At 47.4% G+C, this 21098-nt stretch overlaps 1 protein-coding gene across 1 annotated transcript in view; it reads right to left on the bottom strand.

Annotated features, from left to right (window-relative positions):
* TGM1 (transglutaminase 1) overlaps nt 1-21098 on the bottom strand; it is a gene marked incomplete at its 5' end in the record, with an annotated part of 51794 nt that overhangs the window by 1625 nt on the left and 29071 nt on the right. The window contains 11 exons of the mRNA XM_083378750.1: nt 1229-1365; nt 3210-3370; nt 3740-4021; nt 5057-5210; nt 5343-5431; nt 5967-6070; nt 7119-7257; nt 8379-8553; nt 12854-12961; nt 14121-14239; nt 17822-18073. Coding sequence (XP_083234876.1) covers nt 1229-1365; nt 3210-3370; nt 3740-4021; nt 5057-5210; nt 5343-5431; nt 5967-6070; nt 7119-7257; nt 8379-8553; nt 12854-12961; nt 14121-14239; nt 17822-18073 — 1720 coding nt within the window. The remainder of the gene's footprint in view (nt 1-1228; nt 1366-3209; nt 3371-3739; nt 4022-5056; nt 5211-5342; nt 5432-5966; nt 6071-7118; nt 7258-8378; nt 8554-12853; nt 12962-14120; nt 14240-17821; nt 18074-21098) is intronic.

Raw genomic sequence — 21098 nt, 5'->3', positions numbered from 1 at the left:
ATAAATCAGTTTTTAAATCAGCATTTCTCAATTCTGGCAAATTTAAGATGTGCAGGCTTCAATTCCCAGAATTCCTTGCTGGCTGGGGAATTCTGGGAGTCGAAATCCACAAGTCATCAAAGGGCCAAGTTGGAAGACCGCTGCTTGTGGACTTCGACTCCCAGAATTCCTCAGCCAGGTACACTGGCCGAGGAATTCTGGGAGTTGAAGTCCACAAGTCATCAAAGGGCCAAGTTTGAAGACCCCTGGTCTGGACGCAAGCCCACAGTTTCATCAAAATGGCCGACTGAGGAATTCTGGGAGTTGAAGTCCACAAGTCATCAAGTTGGAAGACCCCTGGTCTTAGATCATCCTTCCCCTGAAAATTGCATCTTCCAAATATTTTTTTTCACACTTCGATAGTATTCCTGATCACTTGCCAAGTAAGGAGACCCTTCGGAAGGCAAAATAATTCCTACTTCTTTCCTAAAATTTTTGATTGCAAAGATCTGTCCTTTTCAAAAACAGCACGTGTCAGATGGACGGGGCAATAAAATATTGTTTTGATGGTCCCAAATTTGGGCTGAAAGGTGAAGAAACGTCTTCCTCAGAGGTGTCTATTTAAGGGGCTGCCACAAAGAAGCGGGGGGCTCAAGCTAATCAAGGAGAGAAGCAACCTGGAACTAAGGAGAAATTCCCTGACAGTGAGAACAAATAACCAGTGGAACGACTTGCCACCAGAAGTTGTGGGTGCTCCAACCCTCTCTAAGACGAGATTAGACAAGAGACTGGAGAGTCACTTGTCTGAAATGGTCTCTTTCTCGGTTGGTAGACCGGAGGGAAACGGAGGGGGAAGCATTTTACGTGCGTGCACACATGCCAACAGGGCCACAAGCAGTGCGACGCAAATGGGGTGGTGCTAGCTAGGGCCTCCGTGACACTAGCTAGCACTACGCTGTTTTTGCCACGCAGCACCTCGTTTTTCCTAGCACGAGTAGGGTGAGTGCACGCGCACACATGCGCGCACTGGCCAGCCTGTTCCACGGCCCGGTGGCCAGGCGGCCACGGCCCACAGGTTGGGGACCTCTGGTCTAGGGTGTCCTTCTTGAGCAGGGGGCTGGACTAGAAGACCTCCCAGGTCCCTTCCAGCTCTGTTCTTCTGTTCCTCTGTTCTGTGTCGTCTGTGAATACCAGCTAACAGGAAGAGCGAAAACACCGCAATAAGGCAGCTTTCTACAGGTCTACTCACCCGACAGTCATCGTGTTGGGAGTCGAAAGTCCGGAACCTTCTAAATGGAAGGTAACGTTGGTCAAGGTCACAGGAAGAGGGTTCTTGAAGACGATCTGGACTTGGGTTTCTTGTCCAACGATGGCCGGACCCAGCAGCTGCGGAGGAGAGAGGAAGAGGATGAGAGACGAGGAAGGATGAACGGCACTAAGGGATTGCGAATGCATCATCAGGGGACCGTAAAAAGAAAATACAGGTAGTATTTTAGTCTTAGGGTCATTCAGGGATCGTTAGAAGTCACGACCGCACTGAAAAAAGGGGTGCGTGCCTCATGGGCAGACTCCACACTTTCAACCATGGCAGAATCCCCACGGTCAGGGGATCAAAATTCAGACACTTGGCAACTGGCGTGTACTTGTGACAGTTGCAGCATCCTGGTGTCACGGCTTCCCAGCCGGTTTCCGACGAGCAAAGTCAATGGGGGGAAGCCGGATTCACTTAACAACGGCATGACTCAGCAACTGCACTGATTCGTTGCAAAAAAAAAAAAGGTCGCAAAATTCTCTGCGACCCGCCTTGTTTAGCAACAGAAATTCTGGCCCCTATTATGGTTGTAGGTTGAGAACCAGGGGTGGGGTTTCAGCCAGCTTGCACCGGTTCGGGAGAACCGGTAGCTAAATTTTGCTGAGTTGAGAGAGCCGGCTGAATGCACACTGCTTCCGGAAGTCCGTTCTAGGCCTCAGAGGCCTGGAGGAGGCCTCCCAGGTGTAGAATGGCCCACCGGAAGTGCATGGGTGTCACTTCCAGAAGTCCGTTCTAGGCCTCGGAGGCCTGGAGGAAGCCTCCCAGGCCTAGAACGGGCCACTGGAAGTACGTGTGTCAAGCAATAACATTCGATGTTAGCAGCATCGGAAACTTGACAACATGGATGCCACTTCCGGAAGTCCATTCTAGGCCTCGGAGGCCCAGGCATATATCAAATATCTGAACCGGTTGTTCAGATATTTGAATTCCACCACTGTTGAGGACTACTGCATTGCCTACAGGCAGTCTTCGACTTAAAACAATTCATTTAGTGACCATTCACCAACGGCACTGAAAAATGTGACTTATGACCATTTCTCAGTTATGACCTTTGCAGCATGGTCACGTGATCAAAATTCAGATGCATGGTAGCTGGTTCCTATTTATGACAGTCGCAGCATCCCGGGGTCACATGATCCCCTTTTGCGACCTTCTGATAAGCAAAGTCAATGGGGGAAGCCTGATTCACTTAACGACTGGGTGACTAACTTGTCACCTGCAGTGATTCACTTAACATCTGTAGCAAGAAAGGTCGTAAAATGGGGCAAAACTCACTTAACAAATGTTTCAGTTAACAACAGAAATTTTGGGCTCAGTTGTGGTCGTAACTCAAGGATTACCTGTATTGTAGAAATATATTTATATACAATTACTCCCTGGTGCAAAGAAACACTGGTTTTAGATATATCCAAAGGAAAATTCTATAGCTAATTTTTCAAAGTGAAATAATGCACCCTCCTAGGGGTAGTATTTTTACAAACATCTGAATGGTATGGCAGTACTCCCAGTGACCCTCTGTACAAAATACAGCTCATCCTTGTTTAGCCACCACATTGGCACCTGTCATTAACTGAAGTGGTCGGTAAGTGAAGCCATGACTTTCCTTGGCTTGGCAGACCTGTGAAGTTCGTAAAGATGACGGGTTGTCGTGAAGTTACTTTTTGTCACGGTCATAACTACGAACAATCTCTTAAAAAGTCAGTCGCTAAATGAGAATTAATTTAGAATGTAGTTCCCCTTATCCCAAAGAACACAGGAACTGGCAGCTCCAAATTTGGGGACAGCTGCAAAAATAAATTTCTCTAACCAACATCTCCTGAGAATCCTAATCTTCTGGGCTCAGAAGTTTCTCACTATCCTTGTCCAACCTAGTTTGTCAGACACGGCTGGTGAAGGCAGCCAAGAGTCCGTGTCGTACCGTTAGGGTGAGGTCCGGGGTGCGAAGACGGAAAGTGTGTTCCTTCGCAATGACCTGTCCGGTTTCGGCTACTTTCCCGGAAATGCTGAGCTTCATGGCTCCTTGGTCCACCAGATGGGGCTTGTACTCGGGATAGGAGATGACCATCGGAACTGGTTGAGCTGCGAGAAGAAAGGCAGACAAATTTGGGGTCATGTAGGGGGAGACCCTCAAGTTACACAAATGCCAAGTTTTCCTTTTCTTATTTTGCATAACCCGTTCTGCATCACAGCACAGTCCTCCTTCTGTTTGAGCACCATAGCTCAAACAAAGAGCACCGTCACCATGTGCTTTACTGCTCAACTATTTTAACAAAGAACACTATATACCATAGATCCAAACTTCTAAACACTGCCATCTACTGGCTGAATACTTCTCCGGTTGTTGCATAGAAATACATTCCAACAATGAATTCCAACACCCTCAACAACCTCGGGTCCCTCCCAGTTTTGGCATAAGATGCCGTGCCTCGGGCAGCCGGAGATGGTTACCTCCTCCTGCAGGGATCTGGACCTGCCGCTGCTCCTGTTTAAAATTGCTGCTAGTGACGCCTGTGTAATACATGACCGCCACAAAGAGGTTGAGAGAGACGTTGCGAGGCATCGAACTCCGGTTCTTCAGGATGACCCTCAAGGAGATGTCCTGTCCGGTGTAGGCCTCTTGCGTGTCGAACGTCACTGAGATGTCTTCTCCCCACTCCTTGTTGGTGTAGATGTGGGCCTTGGTGCCGTGCTTGGCGGCGGTTTCCACTGCTTTGCGCTCTGCTTCCGATCCTGCGGAGAGAAAGAACGGGGAATTCAAAAAGGGGTCCCCTCTCCTTTCATCCGAGGGGAGAGATACGAAGAAGACCTTGATGACATACAGGCAGTCCTCGACTTACAACAGTTCATTTAGTGACTGTTCAAAGTTACAATGGCACTGGAGAAAAGTGACCCAAGACTGTTTTTCACAGTTACAACCGTCGCAGCATCCCCCCCCCCCAGTCACACATTCAAAATTCAACTGGTTCATATTTATGACGGTTGCATTGTCCCGGAGTTACCTGATCCCCTTTTGCGACCTTCTGACAAGCAACTCAGTGGGGAAGCCAGATTCACTTAACAACCTTCTTACTAGCTTAAGATGATTCACTTAACGCCTGTCATAAAATGGGGCAAAACTCACTGAACAAATGTTTCACTTAGCAACATGAATTTGCGGCTCGCTCAAGGACGAGCTGTCGTTGTGAAGTGATTTGAAATGCCATGCTCCTGAGGGAGATGCATACAGAACAGATATAAATATTCCTCGTTGTATCGGAACAAAAGCAGAAAATAGAAAGGGGATTTGCTCCTTTTTTTTCCAAAAAGCCCACCCCCAAAATAGAACTCTAGATTTCCTTGCTTTACAGGTAGTCCTCGACTTAATGGCCATAATCGTACCCCAGATTTATGTTGCCAAGCCAGACTTTTGCTGAGCGAATTTTGTCTCATTTTACGAGTGCGTGAATCACTGTTGTTCAATTGGTGATGCAGTCGTTAAGTGAAATCTGGCTTGCCCCCCTTGACTTTGCTTGTCAGAAGGTCCCCAAGGAGGATCACGTGACAGCCCCCCCGGGACACTGCAACCGTCACAAATACGAGTCAGTTGCCAGAACTTTGATCACATGACCACGGGGATGCCGCAACGGTAAAAACAGGGATAACGTACTTTTTTTTTCAGTACTGTCGATAACTTCAAACAGTCCCTGAACGAATTGTTGGGAGTCAAGGAATAGCTACATTTATGTTGCTGCTGCCCCAATCCTTCCCCACTCGGCGCTGTCGTACCTTCGGGATGCTTATAAAGACTCGTGATGTCTTGGCGTTGATGGGATCCCACGGCTTTGGTGCTGATGAGATGCCCGATGGCTTTTTCTTCTACGTAGACAATCTTGAAGGTGCCATCTCTTTGGCGTTGCCAATACACCTTGTCGCTGTTCACCTGAGGAGACCAATCATCATTAATCTGTCCTCTTGCCACTTTTCTCCCAGCCACCCACCACCCCCCGTGCCTGAACGACCGACCCCCAACTAAGCCTCCTGAGATCTGTTCGTCGCTAAAATGAGGACCCACCTCGGCAAAGCAGAAGGAAGCGTCGTATTTCATGTAGACCAGGCCGTTCTTGATGGCCTCCACGGAGCAGGGCCCACAGCAGAAGATCCCTGTGGGGAGACATGGAAGGTGACGCGAGGAAAGAAACGGAGAAGAGGGAGTGACTCCTCCACCGAGCGTCACGTTTCCAATCTGGAACCTTCTCCGGGGTTCCAAATTTGGAGATCCCGTTGTCAAGCTCGAAGCACGCACACGATGTTGCCAACGCATTAGAGGGGAGGAGAGGGGGAAATGGAACGCAAGCTCCGGACAACCAGAAGTCAAGTTGTGGGAAGCAAGGACGTTTCAGCAGATGTTTGCCAACCTACAGAAACACTTTCTCATAACAATATTTTGACCCTGGATTGGACAGCATGACCTGCACTAAGAAGGGAATGGAGGGTTCTATATTTTAATCATAGTAGTGGTTTGCACGGGAATTAACCAGAGCTGGTTTCGCTTTCATTCGTGCCAAAATGATGGGCTCTGTAAAGTTTTGCACTGAGTGATTGGATCATAGCTCGGCGGCGTTTCCTCCATTGGGTTCGTTCGTCGGAACCTGGGCACCCATTTCATAGGAGTTATGTTTCACCACCCCAAGCTTACCACTGCTGGATTCCTGAGGGGTTGCATCCACCACCTGCCACCCGTCGAAACCCGAAGGCAGATCCGGTCTCTTCATCCAACAGTCGTTCCACACGTGGAAATTCCTGCAAGGAGGAAATTCAAGTGTTCAGTGCATATCCAGAAGAACAGAGTCGGACGGGACCTTGGAGGTCTTCTACTCCAACCCTCTGCTCAAGCAGGAGACCCCCCTAGGCCAGGGGTAGGCAACCTTGGCTCTTTTATGACTCATGGACTTCAACTCCCAGCATTCCTGCTGGCTCAGGAATTCTGGGAGTTGAAGTCCACGAGTCATAAAAGAGCCAAGGTTGTCTACCCCTGCCCTAGGCCATTTCAGACAGAAATGGTTGTCCAATTTCTTCTTGAAAGCCTTCACTGATGGAGCACCCACAACTTCCACTGATTACTTGTTCTCACTGTCAGGAGGTTTCTCCTGATTTCTCAGTTGCTTCTCTCCTTGATTAGTTTCCACCCGTTGCTTCTTGTCCTGCCTTCGGGGGCTTTGGAGAAGAAGTGGACCCCTCGTCTGTGGAGATTCTAGGTTATCCAGGTCCCCAAAGGGCTTTTTCAAAAGGCAGCTGGATTTTCTCTGTTTTTCCTTGAGGACGTTTCGCTTCCCATCCAAGAAGCTTCGTGAGTTCTGACTAGTCAGAAGCGAAGAAGCTTCCTGGATCAGAAGGGAAACATCTTCAAGGAAAAACAGAGAAAGTCTAGTTACCGTTTGAAAAAGCACCTTTGGGACAGGTGGAACCTCCCCCCCCTTCTTTGTGGTCGCCCCTCAGGTATCGGAAGACTGCTATCGTGTTATCCCGAGTCCTTCTTTGCATTAAACCAGACCGCCCCCAATTCCTGCAACTGTTCTTCGTAGGTTTGAGCCTCCAGTCCCCTGATCCTCTTTGTTGCTCTTCTCTGCACTCTTCCCAGAGTCTCCACATCTTTTTTTGTACCGTGGCAACCAAGGTTTGTTTAACCTTGGGTGCTTCTCGATCTCAAGAAGAACGCTGATCAAGTTGAAGGCACAGCTAACTGGAGACTAACTTAGTTGGTCTTCTCTGCCCACTTGTCCACATCCACCCCACCCCGATGCCCAGGGAGGAGGAGGAAGAGGAGGAGGAGGAGGTCCCAAGTCCTCACCAGACAGAGTCAGCGTTGAGGTGCTCCAGGGGCTTCATGTTCTCGTCAAAGTAGATGTCCATGGTGAGGCTGACATCCGTGTCGTGCGCCGAGTTGTAGTTGGTGACGGTCCGGGTGGCAATGCCCAGGCACCGCAGGACTGGGGGGGGGGAAGGGACAGAGAGGAAAGGTATCAGCAGAGAGTCCTAGTGGTTGTACTCTACCAGTACACACACACACACACACACACACACACAAATTGGTGAGACTTTTCTGATGGGATGTTTGCTCTCTGGAACTTGGAGCAGAAGGTGTCCATTGGCCGGGTTCATTTGCCATCGAGAAGTTATTAATTCTCGAAGGCAGTTCCAAGTTATTATTCAGTCGTTATTATTCTCCTCTTTTTTCTCCCTCCCCCCCTTACAGGGCTGATTGGATTAAAAAAGGAAAAGGAAAAGTCTGGGGCCAGGTTATAGTAGAATAAGAAAAGAGACCCTAGAGGTCATCTAGTCCAACCCCCTGCTCAAGCAGGAGACCCCTAGACCATTTCAGACAAGGGGCTCTCCAGTCTCTTCTTAAAATGGAGGAGGTTGGGGGGGGAGGAGGAATAACAGAATAGGGATCTCGGAGGCCTTCTAGACCGACCCCTGTCAAGTAGGAGAGCCTGTAACATTTCAGACAAATGGTACTCCAATCTCTTCTTAAAAAGAGGAGGAGGAGGAGGAATAATAATAGAATAGCAGTTGGAAGGGACCTCGGAGGTCTTCTAGTCCAACCCCCTGCTCAAGAAAAATGGTTGCCCAATACATTCTTAAAAAGGAGAAGGAGGAATAAAAATAACAGAATAACAGAGTTGGAAGGGACCTTGGGGGGTCATCTAGCCCAACCCCCTGCTCAAGCAGGCGACCCTAGACCAGGGGTAGGCAACCTTGGCTCTTTTATGACTCGTGGACTTCAACTCCCAGAATTCCTGAGCCAGCCATGGCTCAGCTTGGAAACCTCTCCATTTCTCCTCAGCGTGGCTGGCTCAGGAATTCTGGGAGTTGAAGTCCACGGGTCATAAAAGAGCCGCGGTTGCCTACCCCTGCCTTAGATCATTTCGAGACAAAAGGGATCTCCGATCTCTTCTTAAAAACCTCCAGGGGCGGAGCGCCCACAACCTCAGAATCTAGAACAGCTCCCCCCTACACACACACACACACACGCACACCATCCTCGACGTTCTTGTTTCTTTTCCTGTGACCCACAACCCTCCCCACCTCAACCGCCAACAGCAGCCACCTGAGGTCACGACGCCAGCAAACACCCAGCACTGTCCGTAGAGCACGGGGTATCCCGTACGGAGGTACTTCAACAGGATGTCTCGGCTGCCCACCCAGGCCGAAGGATTCGTGCCGCGGGAGTAATCGCCGGTCCAGTTCCCGACCAGCACGCCGTTGTCATCCAGAGAGTTCACCTGGGGAAGAAACACACAACGTTGTCGTGGGTCGAAACAAGGCCTACGCCGGCAGTGATGGCGAACCTTTGAGAGACCGAGTGCCCAAACGGCAACCCAAAACCCACTTGTTTATCGCAAAGCGGCAACACGGCAGTGTAACCAGAATACTGAGGTTTTCGTTTAGGGGAAAAAACAACAACTCCTACATTAACATCTTTTTGTCTTACAAGAAAAACACAGTAACAAAGCTTTCAGTGATACAAGCAACTTTTTATGGGAAGGTAAAAGTTTCCATTCGGCATGCTTTTGAAGAATTAAGCTGATTTTCGCTGTTCTGTGAGTGCTGATAATTTGTCTAACCTTGGCTCATACTTTGTAAGTTTGAGAGCAACACATGCAGCACTCAGGTCATCTGTTAGTCTGTTTCTGGTGTCAGATTTGATAGAATTTAAAACTGAAAACAGCGTGCTCGCTCCGGAGGCTTGTTTTGGCTAGGAAGAGCTTGAGAAATGGCTTTTTCTTGTGAAAGCCAAAGAGCGAGGCGCACGTGCCCACAGAGAGGGCTCCGAGTGCCCCCTCTGGCATGTGTGCCATAGGTTTGCTACCATGGGCCTACAGTGTTGGGGACCACGATTTTTGTTTAGATAGATCCGTACAGGTAGCCCTTCACTGACCCCAGCTTGCTGAGTGACCGTTCCGAGTTACAACGGCACTGAAAAAGGGGCCATAGGGCCCTTTTTCACACTTACGACTATTGCAGCCTCCCCCATGGTCACATGATCAAAATTCAGATGGAATTTTGGAAGCTGGCATGTACTTAGGATGGTTGCAGCGTCCCGGGGGGTCTCACGTGATCCCCTTTGGAGACCTTCTGACGAGCAAAGTCCACAGGGAAAAGCCAGGTTCACTTAACGACCGGGCTACAAATTTAACAACTGCCGTGATTCACTCAACAACGGCATCAAGTAAGGTTGCAAAATGGGGCAAAAACTCACTAACTATCTCTGCCTGTATGCACAGTGTTCCTCAACCTTGGCCACTTCAAGACATGGGGACTTCAACTCCCAGGATTCTACAGTCAGCAAAGCAAAGACTTCTGGGAGTTGAAGTCCACCCAATGTCAAGTGGCCAAGGTTGGAAAAAGGCTGCTTTAACTTAACTCTATAAATAAGCAAAGTTCCTGTTGTATTTATGGAGTCGGCTACCCTATCCAGCCTACCTCGAAGGGGTGACGTCAGCTTTAAAAGCCTGATGGTGTTTTCCCTTCCCTCCCAATTACTTTTCCAGCTAAACCTATTTTATTCTACAGTATAAGAAAGACAGGAAAAAAAAATATTTAAACTGAAGTTGCAAAAGCTGGACAAGCAATGAAAAAAAATATGCAGAAATAAACCGTTTTTCTTTTTAAAAAAAAAATAAGCAGAACAAACGAAGAAAAAGGAGAAGAAAGAAAGGTTACTCAATGTTTAAATGGTGTATATCGCTTATAAATCACACATTCAACATTACAAGGAATCCTCGACTCACAATTGTTTGTTTAGTGACCCTTCAAAGTCACAACGGCACTGAAAAAATGACTTATGGCTGGTCCTCGCACTTATGACCGTTGCAAGATCAAAATATGCATATTTGAGAATCGGGACGTATTTACAACGGTTGCAACATCCCAGAGTCATGTGATCCCCTGAAATGGTGTAGGTTCTCCTGCCTGAGCAGGGGGCTAGACTAGAAGACCTCCAAGGTCCCTTTCCAACTCTATTCTATTCTATTCTATTCTATTCTATTCTATTCTATTCTGTTCTGTTCTGTTCTGTTCTGTTCTGTTCTGTTCTGTTCTGTTCTTATTCTTTCTAATTCTTAATTCTATTCTGTTCTGTTCTATTCTAATTCTTTCCTGTTCTGTTCTGTTCTGTTCTGTTCTATTCTATTCTAATTTGTGAACTGCCCAAGCAGCTTCTGATAAGCAAAGCCGGATTCGTTTAATGACTGCCTGTTTCATTTAACAGTGGCAGTGATTCGTTTAACGACCCCGGGAAAAGGGCCGTAAAACCAAGCCCAACTCACTTAACAACCGAATTTCTGCTCCTAATTCTGGTTATAAGTGGAGGACTAGCTGTAGATTAAACACCAAAAAAAAATAATAATCAGGGCTTGGCCCAAAATATCTGAGATTCTACTCAAGGTTTTCTCCATTGCCTGGCCTGAATTTCTGTTTTTACTGCACCCGTATAACTCTTACTGTGAGGTCATTCCTGTGGCTGGTTGCGGTTTCTCAAGATTTGTGACCCTTTCAGGTTTATTACGGCACACAATTATTTTTTTAATGTTTTTGTGTGGATTGTGGTGAGAAGAATGACCTCGGGGCCAAGCCATTGCTGAGCAAGCAAAAGAACAGGAAAAAGCAGAGGAGCGGAGAGGAAATTAAACAGAAGACGTAGGGATGAGATACACCCGTTGTGATAATTTCCAACGCATCACGGCCTCTTTGAAGAACATTGTGTGTGTGATTCAGGCCTGGCGAAGCAGTGATCCGGCCTTAACGATAACACAACGGCTCTGATTAATCGTCGGGAGCCGAAGCAATTATCCTGTTTCCCCAATATTGCAAAGAGAGGCGCCCCAATTATGGCTGAAAACACAAGCAGGCCTTGGCCTGACTTGTGTGATTTCCTTCAACAGAAACAGGCCGATCCAACCGGCTGTACCAGATCGGCCTCCATTAATTCACAGATTTGTTAATTCGTCAGGTTGAAAGGCTTTCCGCAGAGACTTGGCTGAAATTGACTTTCATTAAAGTCTACAAATCCAGAAAAAAAACAACACGAGGCCCTTGTGGGATATTTTGTTCCCCCTGGACTACTTTTTTATTATTAAAAAAAATACTTATTATCAAATTTAGAACAATTAACCAGTGGAACTACCTGCCTCCAGAAGCGGTGAATGCTCCAACACTGGAAGTTTTTAAGAAGAGACTGGGCAGCCATTTGCCTGAAATGGTATAGGGTTTCCTGCCTGAGCAGGGGGTTGGACTAGATGACCTCCAAGGTCCCTTTCAACAGCAACAACATCATCATCATCATCATCATCATCATCATATTATTATTATTATTATTATTATTATTATTATTATTATTATTATTATTATTATATTATATCTGTGCAAATAGGTGGGTAAAAACAGAAAGCTGAGTTGAGGGAGGGTGTTCATTCCTTCTTTGGATACAGGCAGTCCTCGGTTTACGACCACAGTTTCTGCCGCTAAGCGAGACGGTTCTTAAGTGAGTTTGATGACCGTCCCTGCCACAGTTTTTGAGGGAATCACTGCGGTTTCTAAATTAGTAACACGGTCGTTAAGTGGAACCCGGCTCCACGCGTTGACTGTGCTTGTCAGAAGGTCACAGCAGGGGATTTCCCCCCCCACCCCAGGACGCTGCGACCGTCATAAATACGAATCAGTTGCCAAGCCTCTGAATTTTGATCAGGTGACCGTGAGGAGGCTGCGATGGTCGTTAAAAGTGTGAAAAAAGGTCACCAGTCCCCATTTTTCAGTGCCGTTGCAACTTCGAAACGTCGGTTGTAAGTTAAGGACGACACGTATATCCAAAGTTTGCATTCTAGGCAAATTGCGCTGCAGAGGTTTTTATTTTGCTTTCCATTCTGGAATGAACCGCAAGGGATTGCAGAAGTAGGCCTCAACTTACGACCGTCAGTGACCGACCGTTCAAAGTTACAAGGGCCCTGAAAAAAGGGACTTAGGAGTGTTTTTTTTTTTACAATTACGACCGTCGCAGCCTCCCCACGCTCTCGTGATCAAAATTCAGAGGTTTGGCAACTGACTCGTCCTTTAAGACGGTCGCAGAGTGATCACGGGTTCCCCTTTTGCGACCCTCGGACAAGCACCGTGTTGCTGACTTATCAGCCGTGGCGATTCGCTTAACAGCGGTGGCAAGAACGGTCGTAAAGCGGGGCAAAACTCACAGCAAGGGTCTCGCTTAGCAACGGAGATTTTGGGCTCCGCCGCGGTCGCAAATCAAGGACTATCTGGACTCAGTGGCTGAGTCGCTGCTGTACTCAGATTTAGTTAGTTCGTTTAATGCCCCAAGGAGAAGAGAGAAAGAGAAAGAGAAAGAGAGAGAAAAGCAAGGAATAGAGAGAATAAAATGGGATATTGAAGAAAGGAAAGGATGGGGAGAATTAACTGAAGTAATGATGGAAGGTTATGAAGAAAAGCAATGGAAAGCGTGCAGTCAGATAAAGGAAATAATAATTGACGTTTTCCCATCTTTCACAAGGTTAGGGGCTCCTGGCCACAACTCACCATGGCCGAGACGACGCGGGAAACCATGATTGGATCTCCCCGACTGGGGTGAGGCATCCCGCGCTTATCCAGTATGAACAAACAGGCATCCAGGATCCCGTGGTCAAACTGATGGGAGAACAGGAGGAAGGTCAACGGAGCAGGGAAGATGGCCGCCCAGGTTCTCTGCTTCGTTTCAGGAGACAGAAATGAATCTCTGGGCAAGGATTCCACCCCTGGGACAGCCATTTTGACCACCTTCTGGGCATTCCCCTGGCCTAGTGAGAAGCTTAGCCATGTTTGCATCGTTTTCAATCTTTCCTTCCTTCCTTCCTTCCTCCCTCCCTCCCTCCCTCCCTCCCTCCTCTTTCTTTCTTTCTTTCTTTCTTTCTTTCTTTCTTTCTTTCTTTCTTTCTCTCTCTCTCTTTCTTTCTTTCATCTTTCTTTCTTTCTTTCTTTTCCTTCCTTCCTTCCTTCCTTCCTTCCTTCCTTCCTTCCTTCTTCTTTCTTTCTTTCTTTCTTTCTTTCTTTCTTTCTTTCTTTCTTTCTTTCTTCCTTCCTTCCTTCCTTCCTTTCTTTCTTTCTTTCTTTCTTTCTTTCTTTCCTTCCTTCCTTCCTTCCTTCCTTCTTCTTTCTTTCTTTCTTTCTTTCTTTCTTTCTTTCTTTCTTTCTTTCTTTCTTTCTTTCTTTCTCTCCTTTCTCACATCAAACATATTCCCTTGCTGGTTCCTTAGATTTCTCAGTTTTTCAACTTTAACAAAACAGGCACCGAATTCTTGCACGGCAGCTGCTCACAGTAAATGTGACCCAAAGGCAATTTGGGGTTTGTAAGGTAAAGGTAAAGGTTCCCCCGCACATGCGTGCTAGTCGTTTCCGACTCTAGGGGCCGGTGCTCATCTCCGTTTCAAAGCCGAAGAGCCAGCGCTTGTCCGAGGACGTCTCCGTGGTCCTGTGGCCGGCATGACTAGACGCCAAAGGCGCACGGAACGCTGTTACCTTCCCACTGCAGTGGTCCCTATTTTTCTACTTGCATTTTTACGTGCTTTCGAACTGCTAGGTTGGCAGAAGCTGGGACGAGTAACAGGCACTCACTCTGCTACGCGGCACTCGGGATTCGACCCGCCAAACTGCCGACCTTCTGATCGACAGGCTCAGCGTCCTAACCCACTGAGCCACCACGTCCCTTTTGGGGTTTGTAGGCACAGCTATAAATCCAGAGTCCTTTCAAAGACCATTTGCTCCTCAATCATTTTTGCGAGGAGGAGGAGAAGGAGAAAAGGCACCTTACCTGGGCGTAGTTCCATGTTCGCTCCCCAATCTGACTTTCTGTTCCGTAATAAATTCTCCCCGTTTCGTTCAGCACATATTCCTTGAGACAGTCAGTCTGTTGCAGGTAGACCGAATCCTCTAAAAGAGGAGAAAAACGAGGGAAATTCAAGTAAATGGGAAACATTCATTTCTTTTGAAAACATTTCAAAGGGAGGAAGGAGCCAATTCAGCCACGAAGCACACCTTGGTGATCTAATGTACCTTTAAAAAACAACAACAACATCCTTTAGTTGGAGAAATTAAAATACTTTTGCTTCTGCTATTTCCTGGCAGGGAAAAATGGATTTGATGTTTACTGTTTGTCCTTTATGCCTGCGCCACTTTGCGATCCCTCCGGAAAAAAATTAGCTTCGTTAAAATTGTCACAATAAAATGCTATTTTTCTAAAATACAGGCAGTCCTTGACTTACAACGCTTCATTTAGTGACCGTTTGAAGTTACAACAGCGGTGAAAAAAAGTGGCTTACGACTGTTTTTCACCACTTACGACCGTGATCAAAATTCAGATCCTTGGCAACCGACTCACATTTATGACAGTCCCAGTGTCTGGGGTCAGGCGATTCCCCTTTTGTGACCTTCTGATAAGCAACGTCAATGGGGTCAAGGAAGGTTGTAAAATGGGGGAAAAATTCACTTAATGACCATCTCACTTAGTGGAAATTTGGGGCTCGGTTTTGGTCGTAAGCCGAGGACTTGAAGCATCTCTCTCTGGGCAAAAACTTTCCAGCGACGGATGAACAAACGTAATGAAGTCATTTCCTGATGGTTGATCAACATTAAAAAAATAGATTAAAGGATTTTATCTTTCTTTTCCTTCCTGCCCAGAGAACATGGCCTAAGTGTTCCATTTAGGGTGTGTGTTTGTGTGTTTGTGTTTGTGTGAGTCCTTGTTTTCTTTTTTTTTTGTGTGTGCCAAGATTTATTTGCTCTAGTCTTTCCTTCCATGAATAGCAGAGAGAAAATTTATTCCTTTCCCCAGCCCGGTTTTTCTGCCTCTCCTTAACCTTCCCTGCAGATCAGAAAGCAAACAGGAATTGGGGTGTGGAGTGTGATACAATTCCTAGGTTTTACATATGGAATGACCACACCACACCTGCCAGTTTCCTTCCAAAAGGTCCCAAAGTAAGGAATTTCTTATTTACAAAGAGAAGGATGGGGAAATTCCCATTTTCCCCTCTTAAGAAACGGCCACGTCAAAGTCCAGTCGTCAAACTGAACTCCGATCTCTAAGAAATACCTTCAAATGCAAAAATAGAATAGAATAGAATAGAATAGAAAATATAGAATAGAACAGAACAGAACAGAATAGAAAATGGAATGGAATAGAACAGAATAGAACGGAGAACGGAATAGAATAGAACAGAGAACGGAATAGAAGAGGATAGGATAGGATAGGATAGAAAATATAGAATAGAAAATTAGAATAGAAAATTAGAATAGAAAATTAGAATAGAATAGAATAGAATAGAATAGGATAGGATAGGATAGGATAGGATACGATAGGATACGATACGATACGATAGGATAGAAAATATAGAATAGAAAATTAGAATAGAATAGAGTTGGAAGGGACCTTGGAGGTCATCTAGTCCAACCCCCTGCTCAGGCAGGAAACCCCTATATACCATTTCAGACACATGGCTGTCTGATCTCTTCTTAAAAACTTCCAGTGTTGGAAGTAAATCCAGTTACAGGTGATCCTTGACTTACGACCACAACGGAGCCGAAAATTTCCCTTCCGAAGCGAGACATTTGTTGAGTGCATTTTGCCCCACTTTACGACCTTCCTAGCCACGGTCGTTAAGCGAATCGATGCAGTTGTCAAGTGACTCACACGGTGGTTAAGTGAACCCGCCTTCCCCCCATCGACTTTGCTTTTCAGAAGGTCGCCAAAGGGAAAATCACGTGGCACACCCTCCCCCCCCGGGACGCTATGACCGTCATAAATGCGAGTCAGTTGCCAAGCATCTGAATTTTTGATCCCGTGACCGCGGGGATGATGTAGCGGTCGCTAAGCGGGGAAAAAGGGTCCTAAGTCCCGTCTTTCCAGTGCCGTCGTCACTTCGGTCACTAAACGGAACCTTTGTAAGTCGAGGACTTCCCTGTAATCTCTAGTTCTGATAAAGACGGTTTGCGGTGCGGCTAGCGAGGAATCCGGCCGAAAGGAAAAATAATGCATTTTTGTTTTTCCTTCCCGATCCTTCCTTCCTTCCCTTTCCCACGCCCTGCTGACTCGGGCAGACAATTAAGCCTGCGCCTTTCGCACCCAGGTCAAGAGGGTGTGTGTCGTGCCAAGGAGATTTAGGTCGGATTGTTTGGAGCATCTTTGATGAACCGTGGGGGGGGGAAGAAAGGAGATCTCCTGTTTACAGCACAGTTTCTGCCCGTTTTCTCACGGTGGATTTTTTTAGACCGTCCAGCCAACCGTCCACGTGGCAAAATGCCACGGGGGGGGCTCCTCCGCTTACGACCACCCCCGAATTGGTGCCGTTAAGCAAGGCGGTGACGGAGTTACGCCCCCAAACTCTGCAAGGTTTCTGCCACGGTTCTTCGGCAAAATCGCCGCCGTCGTTAAGCGAAAACCTGCGGTCATTAAGTGAATCCGGCTTTCTCCATTGACTTTGCTTGCTGGCCGGAAGCCAGCTGGGAAGGTCGCAAGTGGGGAATGACGGGACGCCTGGAGGCTGCAACGGTTGGAAATCCATGCCGGTTTGCCCAGGGCCTGGATTCGAGACACAAAACTGTGGGGATCGTAAAACCCTTGAAGTAAATTTTAACGTCTCTGTTGTGATTGGATAATGGTTTTGTGCGCTGTTACTCATAGAAAGACCACTTTTGCCCAGTTTGGGGTAATTCACCCAGCTTTGGGAAGCACTGCTATTAAATCATTATTAAGAAAATCCTTCCTTCCTTCCTTCCTTCCTTCCTTCCTTCCATCCATTTACCCACCCTTCCATCGATTCCTCATCTCCTTCCTTCCTTCCTTCCTACCATCTCTCCATCTCCTTCCTACCTTCCATCCATCCATCCATCCATCCATCCATCCATCCATCCATCCATCCACCATCCTTCCATCCTTCCATCTCTCCAACTTCTTCCTTCCTTCCATCTCTCCATCACCTTCCTTCCTACCTTCCATTCATCCATCCATCCATCCTTCCATCCTTCCATCCATCTCTCCATCTCCTTCCTTCCTACCATCCATCCATCCTTCCTTCCTTTTATCCATCCATCCATCATCTCCATCTCCTTCCTTCCTTCCATCCATTCATTCACCCATCCTTCCTTCCATCCATCCATCTCTCCATCTCCTTCCTTCCTTCCATCCTTTTATCCATCCATCTGTTTATTCCTCCCTCCCTCCCTCCCTCTCTCCCCCTATCCAAAGCGATTGTCCTCCCTAAAAAAAAGGGCCACTGTTTAATTGATCATTTAGGGAGATCAATAACAAATACGGCACCCCAGTAAAAGGCTGGCTCCATCAGTCTTCCAGACATCGTGCTGTTCCCCTCCCAGAATCCCCCAGTCGTGCTAACAAAGGGATTCTGGGAGCTGAGCTGCCAAATGAGCTCGCCAAATGCCCACTTGAGCAAAGCCAGGCTGCGGATTCCGCTTTCCCCCTCTGTGCTTCTCTCCCCCCCCATTCTCCCCAGGACTCACCTGGGCACCAGGGGTTGAAGAGGATGTACACCTCGTTCTTGGGGTCGAAGGGGGCGGCGTACTCGCCCGCCTTGCTCCGGGTCTTCACGCTGAACTGGTACTTGCCCACCACCGCCTTGGGCGAGGGGCAGACGCGGAGACACATGCAGTTGTCGTCCGAGCTGGTCATTTCCGCCGACCAGCCCATGCCGGGCAGGGAGCTGCCGACGGGCACCAGAATGTGGGTCCCCTTCGAGGGATGCGGATTGGAGCCTGTTGGAGGGCAAATGAATAATTGCAATTTTATTATTGATAGAATTAACGATAGGGAATAGCCGTGGAGATAGATGCCTAGTGTGCGATCCCAAAGCAACGGGAGCATCCCTCAAGCGGCATTGACAAGAATCTCCATCGGTCAATTGCCAAAGGCAGCTTGATCTGGAAGGGCTGAAAAACCCCACGAAGCGACAACATTTGCCTGTTTATTTGCCAAGGGCGATTGGACACGCAAGGAATTTGTTGTCTCCGGTGCATCAGAAGCTCTCGGTGTCCATACGAGCAACGAGGGATTCATCACGATCGTAATCAACATAAAAAAAATACATTCATCATAAATCATAAGATGCAACGCTTTAGCGATAGTCACAGGATAAGCAAACGATATAAATCGTACCAGGATACCAAATTAAAACAACACGAATTGTAAGATGCAAGCCACAAAGTTGTGCCCTAAGAAGAGAAGAGTGAGAAGCAGTCACAGGTCACCCTTGCGGTCCTCGACGTACGACCGCAACTGAGCCCCAAATTTCTGTGGTTAAGTGAAAACATTGGTCAAGTGAGTTTGGGCCCCCTTCTACGACCTTTCTTGCGGTGGATCACTGCCTCGTTAACTTACTAACCCGGTCGGTAAGCGAACCTAACTTTCTCATTGAGTTCGCTCGCCAGGGGAGGGTCACAAAAGGGGGATCGCGTGACACCCTCCCCCCAGTGGGACACTGCAACCATCACAAATCTGAGTCAGTTGCCCAACATCTGAATTTTGATCCCGGGGATGCTGCAACGATCATGTGTGAAAAACAGCTGTAAATCCCCCTTTTTTTTCCCCAGTGAAGTCGAGGACTACCTGTAAAGCTAAAGTAAATACGCCCTGAAAAAGGGGACTGATCTGTCTGGGCGTCATCCATTCTTGGAAGTACAAGAGGCCTGTTTTGATAACCTGGGTTGTCATGGGTTGTGTGAACAGAGCCGATTGTCTGAAGCCAGATCTCCCACCCAAATGTCAACAGATCCGCCCTTGTGGGTTGAGGTGGGTGGCTCTCACTGTCCCCAAAACAGACATTTTTTTTTTATCAAGCAGTGCTTAGAGGACCAGCTTGGCGCTAAGCCTCGGTTTGCTAAGGAAGGTTAGATAAGGTGCCTGAGAACAACGGTGGGAACAGGCAGGCTCTTCCCTGCCAAACATTCAAGTTTCAAGAGATAATGTGAATTCTCCGGATTCCACCGCTTGTTCCCTCCCTTAAATAAACCTCAAATCAATGCAAAGGATTTATGAGAGCCCAGCCCAGCCCAGCTGGGTTCCAGTGCCCTTAACCGCAGCTTGATCAGCAGTACAGACCGTGGTTTACTGACTGAGGCAAGCCATTTTCAGCCTGGCAACCACGAGAGCGAAATTGACGCTCCTTATTCTTGGGGGGAAGTAACAGTCCTTTATCAAAGCCGTTGCTTTCTGGCGGACGGTGGGTCGGTCGTAAGCAGAGATCGTCTCTGACTTACGACCACAACTGAGCCCAAAATTTCTGCGGCGGGCGAGGTCGTTAAATGAGTTTTGCCCCATTTTGCCACCTTCCTGCAGTTGTTAAGCGAATAGCATGGTTGTTAAGTAAATACGGATTCCCCCACTGACTTGTCAGAAGGTCATAAAAAGGGATCGCGGGACCCCTGGGGACGCTGCTTCCGTCGTAAATGTGAGTCAGTTGCCAAGCGTCTGAATTTTGATCCCCTGACCACGGGGAAGCTGCAATGGTCGTAACTGTGGAAAACGGTCACAAGTCACATTTTTTGGTGGTGTTGTAACTTTGAACGGTGACTAAACTAGCTGATGTAAGTCAAGGACTATCTGTAAAGATTTCAATAGAAGAAGAAAAAAAAATAAGAAAATCAAGTGAATTACTTGACTTTAGGACAGTGTTTCGGCAACTTTAAGAAGGGTGGACTTCAACTCCCAGAATTCCATATGTTGGTCCTTTAAGACAGATGGACTTCAACTCCCAGAATTCCAATGCTGGCACTTTAAGATGGGTGGACTTCAACTCCCAGAATTCCATATGTTGGTCCTTTAAGACAGATGGACTTCAACTCCCAGAATTCCAATGCTGGCCCTTTAAGGCGGGTGGACTTCGACTCCCAGAATTCCAATGCTGGCCCTTTAAGATGGGTGGACTTCAACTCCCAGAATTCCATATGTTGGTCCTTTAAGACAGGTGGACTTCAACTCCCAGAATTCCAATGCTGGCCCTTTAAGACGGGTGGACTTCAATTCCCAGGATTCCCACACTGGTCCTTTAAGAAGGGTTACAAGGGCCCTGAAACTCCCAGAATTCCCCAGCCAACATATTTTAAAAGTTGCTCAGGTTGAAAAACATTGCTGAGACATTGTTTGAGAAGGAGGTTACAAGACGTAGAAGAAAAATGGAAAACACGTTTTCTTTGTTTCCAACCTCTGATGTTCTGTTCCTTCTCTATTATTTGGAGTTGCAGGTTAGGGCAAGCAGGGGGGGGAGAAAACTAAAAACCTGTTCTCCAGGTGTGGCTCTTTTCACCTCTCAGGTAACAGGGGCAGCAAGGACGAAGGTTACAGGCCGGGTTTCCTAGCTAGTCAGCCGCTATCTAGGTTACGTAGCAACCAGGTTACTAACTTATCGGCTGTCGTGATTTACTTAACAACGGTGGGAAGAAAGGTCGTAAAACGGGGCAAAAGTCACTTAACAAATGTCTCATTGAATAACAGACATTTGGGGCTATGTTGTGGTCGTTAGGTCGAGGACTACCTGTAAAAGGATAAACCAGGGGTAGGCAACCTTGGCTCTTTTATGACTGGTGGACTTCAACTCCCAGAATTCCTGAGCCAGCCATGCTGAGGGGAAAGGGAGAGGTTTCCATGCTGAGCCATGCTGGCTCAGGAATTCTGGGAGTCGAAGTCCACCAGTCATAAAAGAGCCAAGGTTGCCTACCCCTGGGACAAGCTAAGTTGTAGGTTAAGGATCTCCAAACCTGGCAACTTTAGGGTCAGAATTCCCCA

This window comes from Vipera ursinii (assembly GCF_947247035.1).
Source record: "Vipera ursinii genome assembly, chromosome: Z".
Classification (NCBI taxonomy): Eukaryota; Metazoa; Chordata; class Lepidosauria; order Squamata; family Viperidae; genus Vipera; species Vipera ursinii.
Note: the sequence above shows the minus strand (reverse complement) of the source record. Positions and strands in the feature narration are given on the sequence as shown.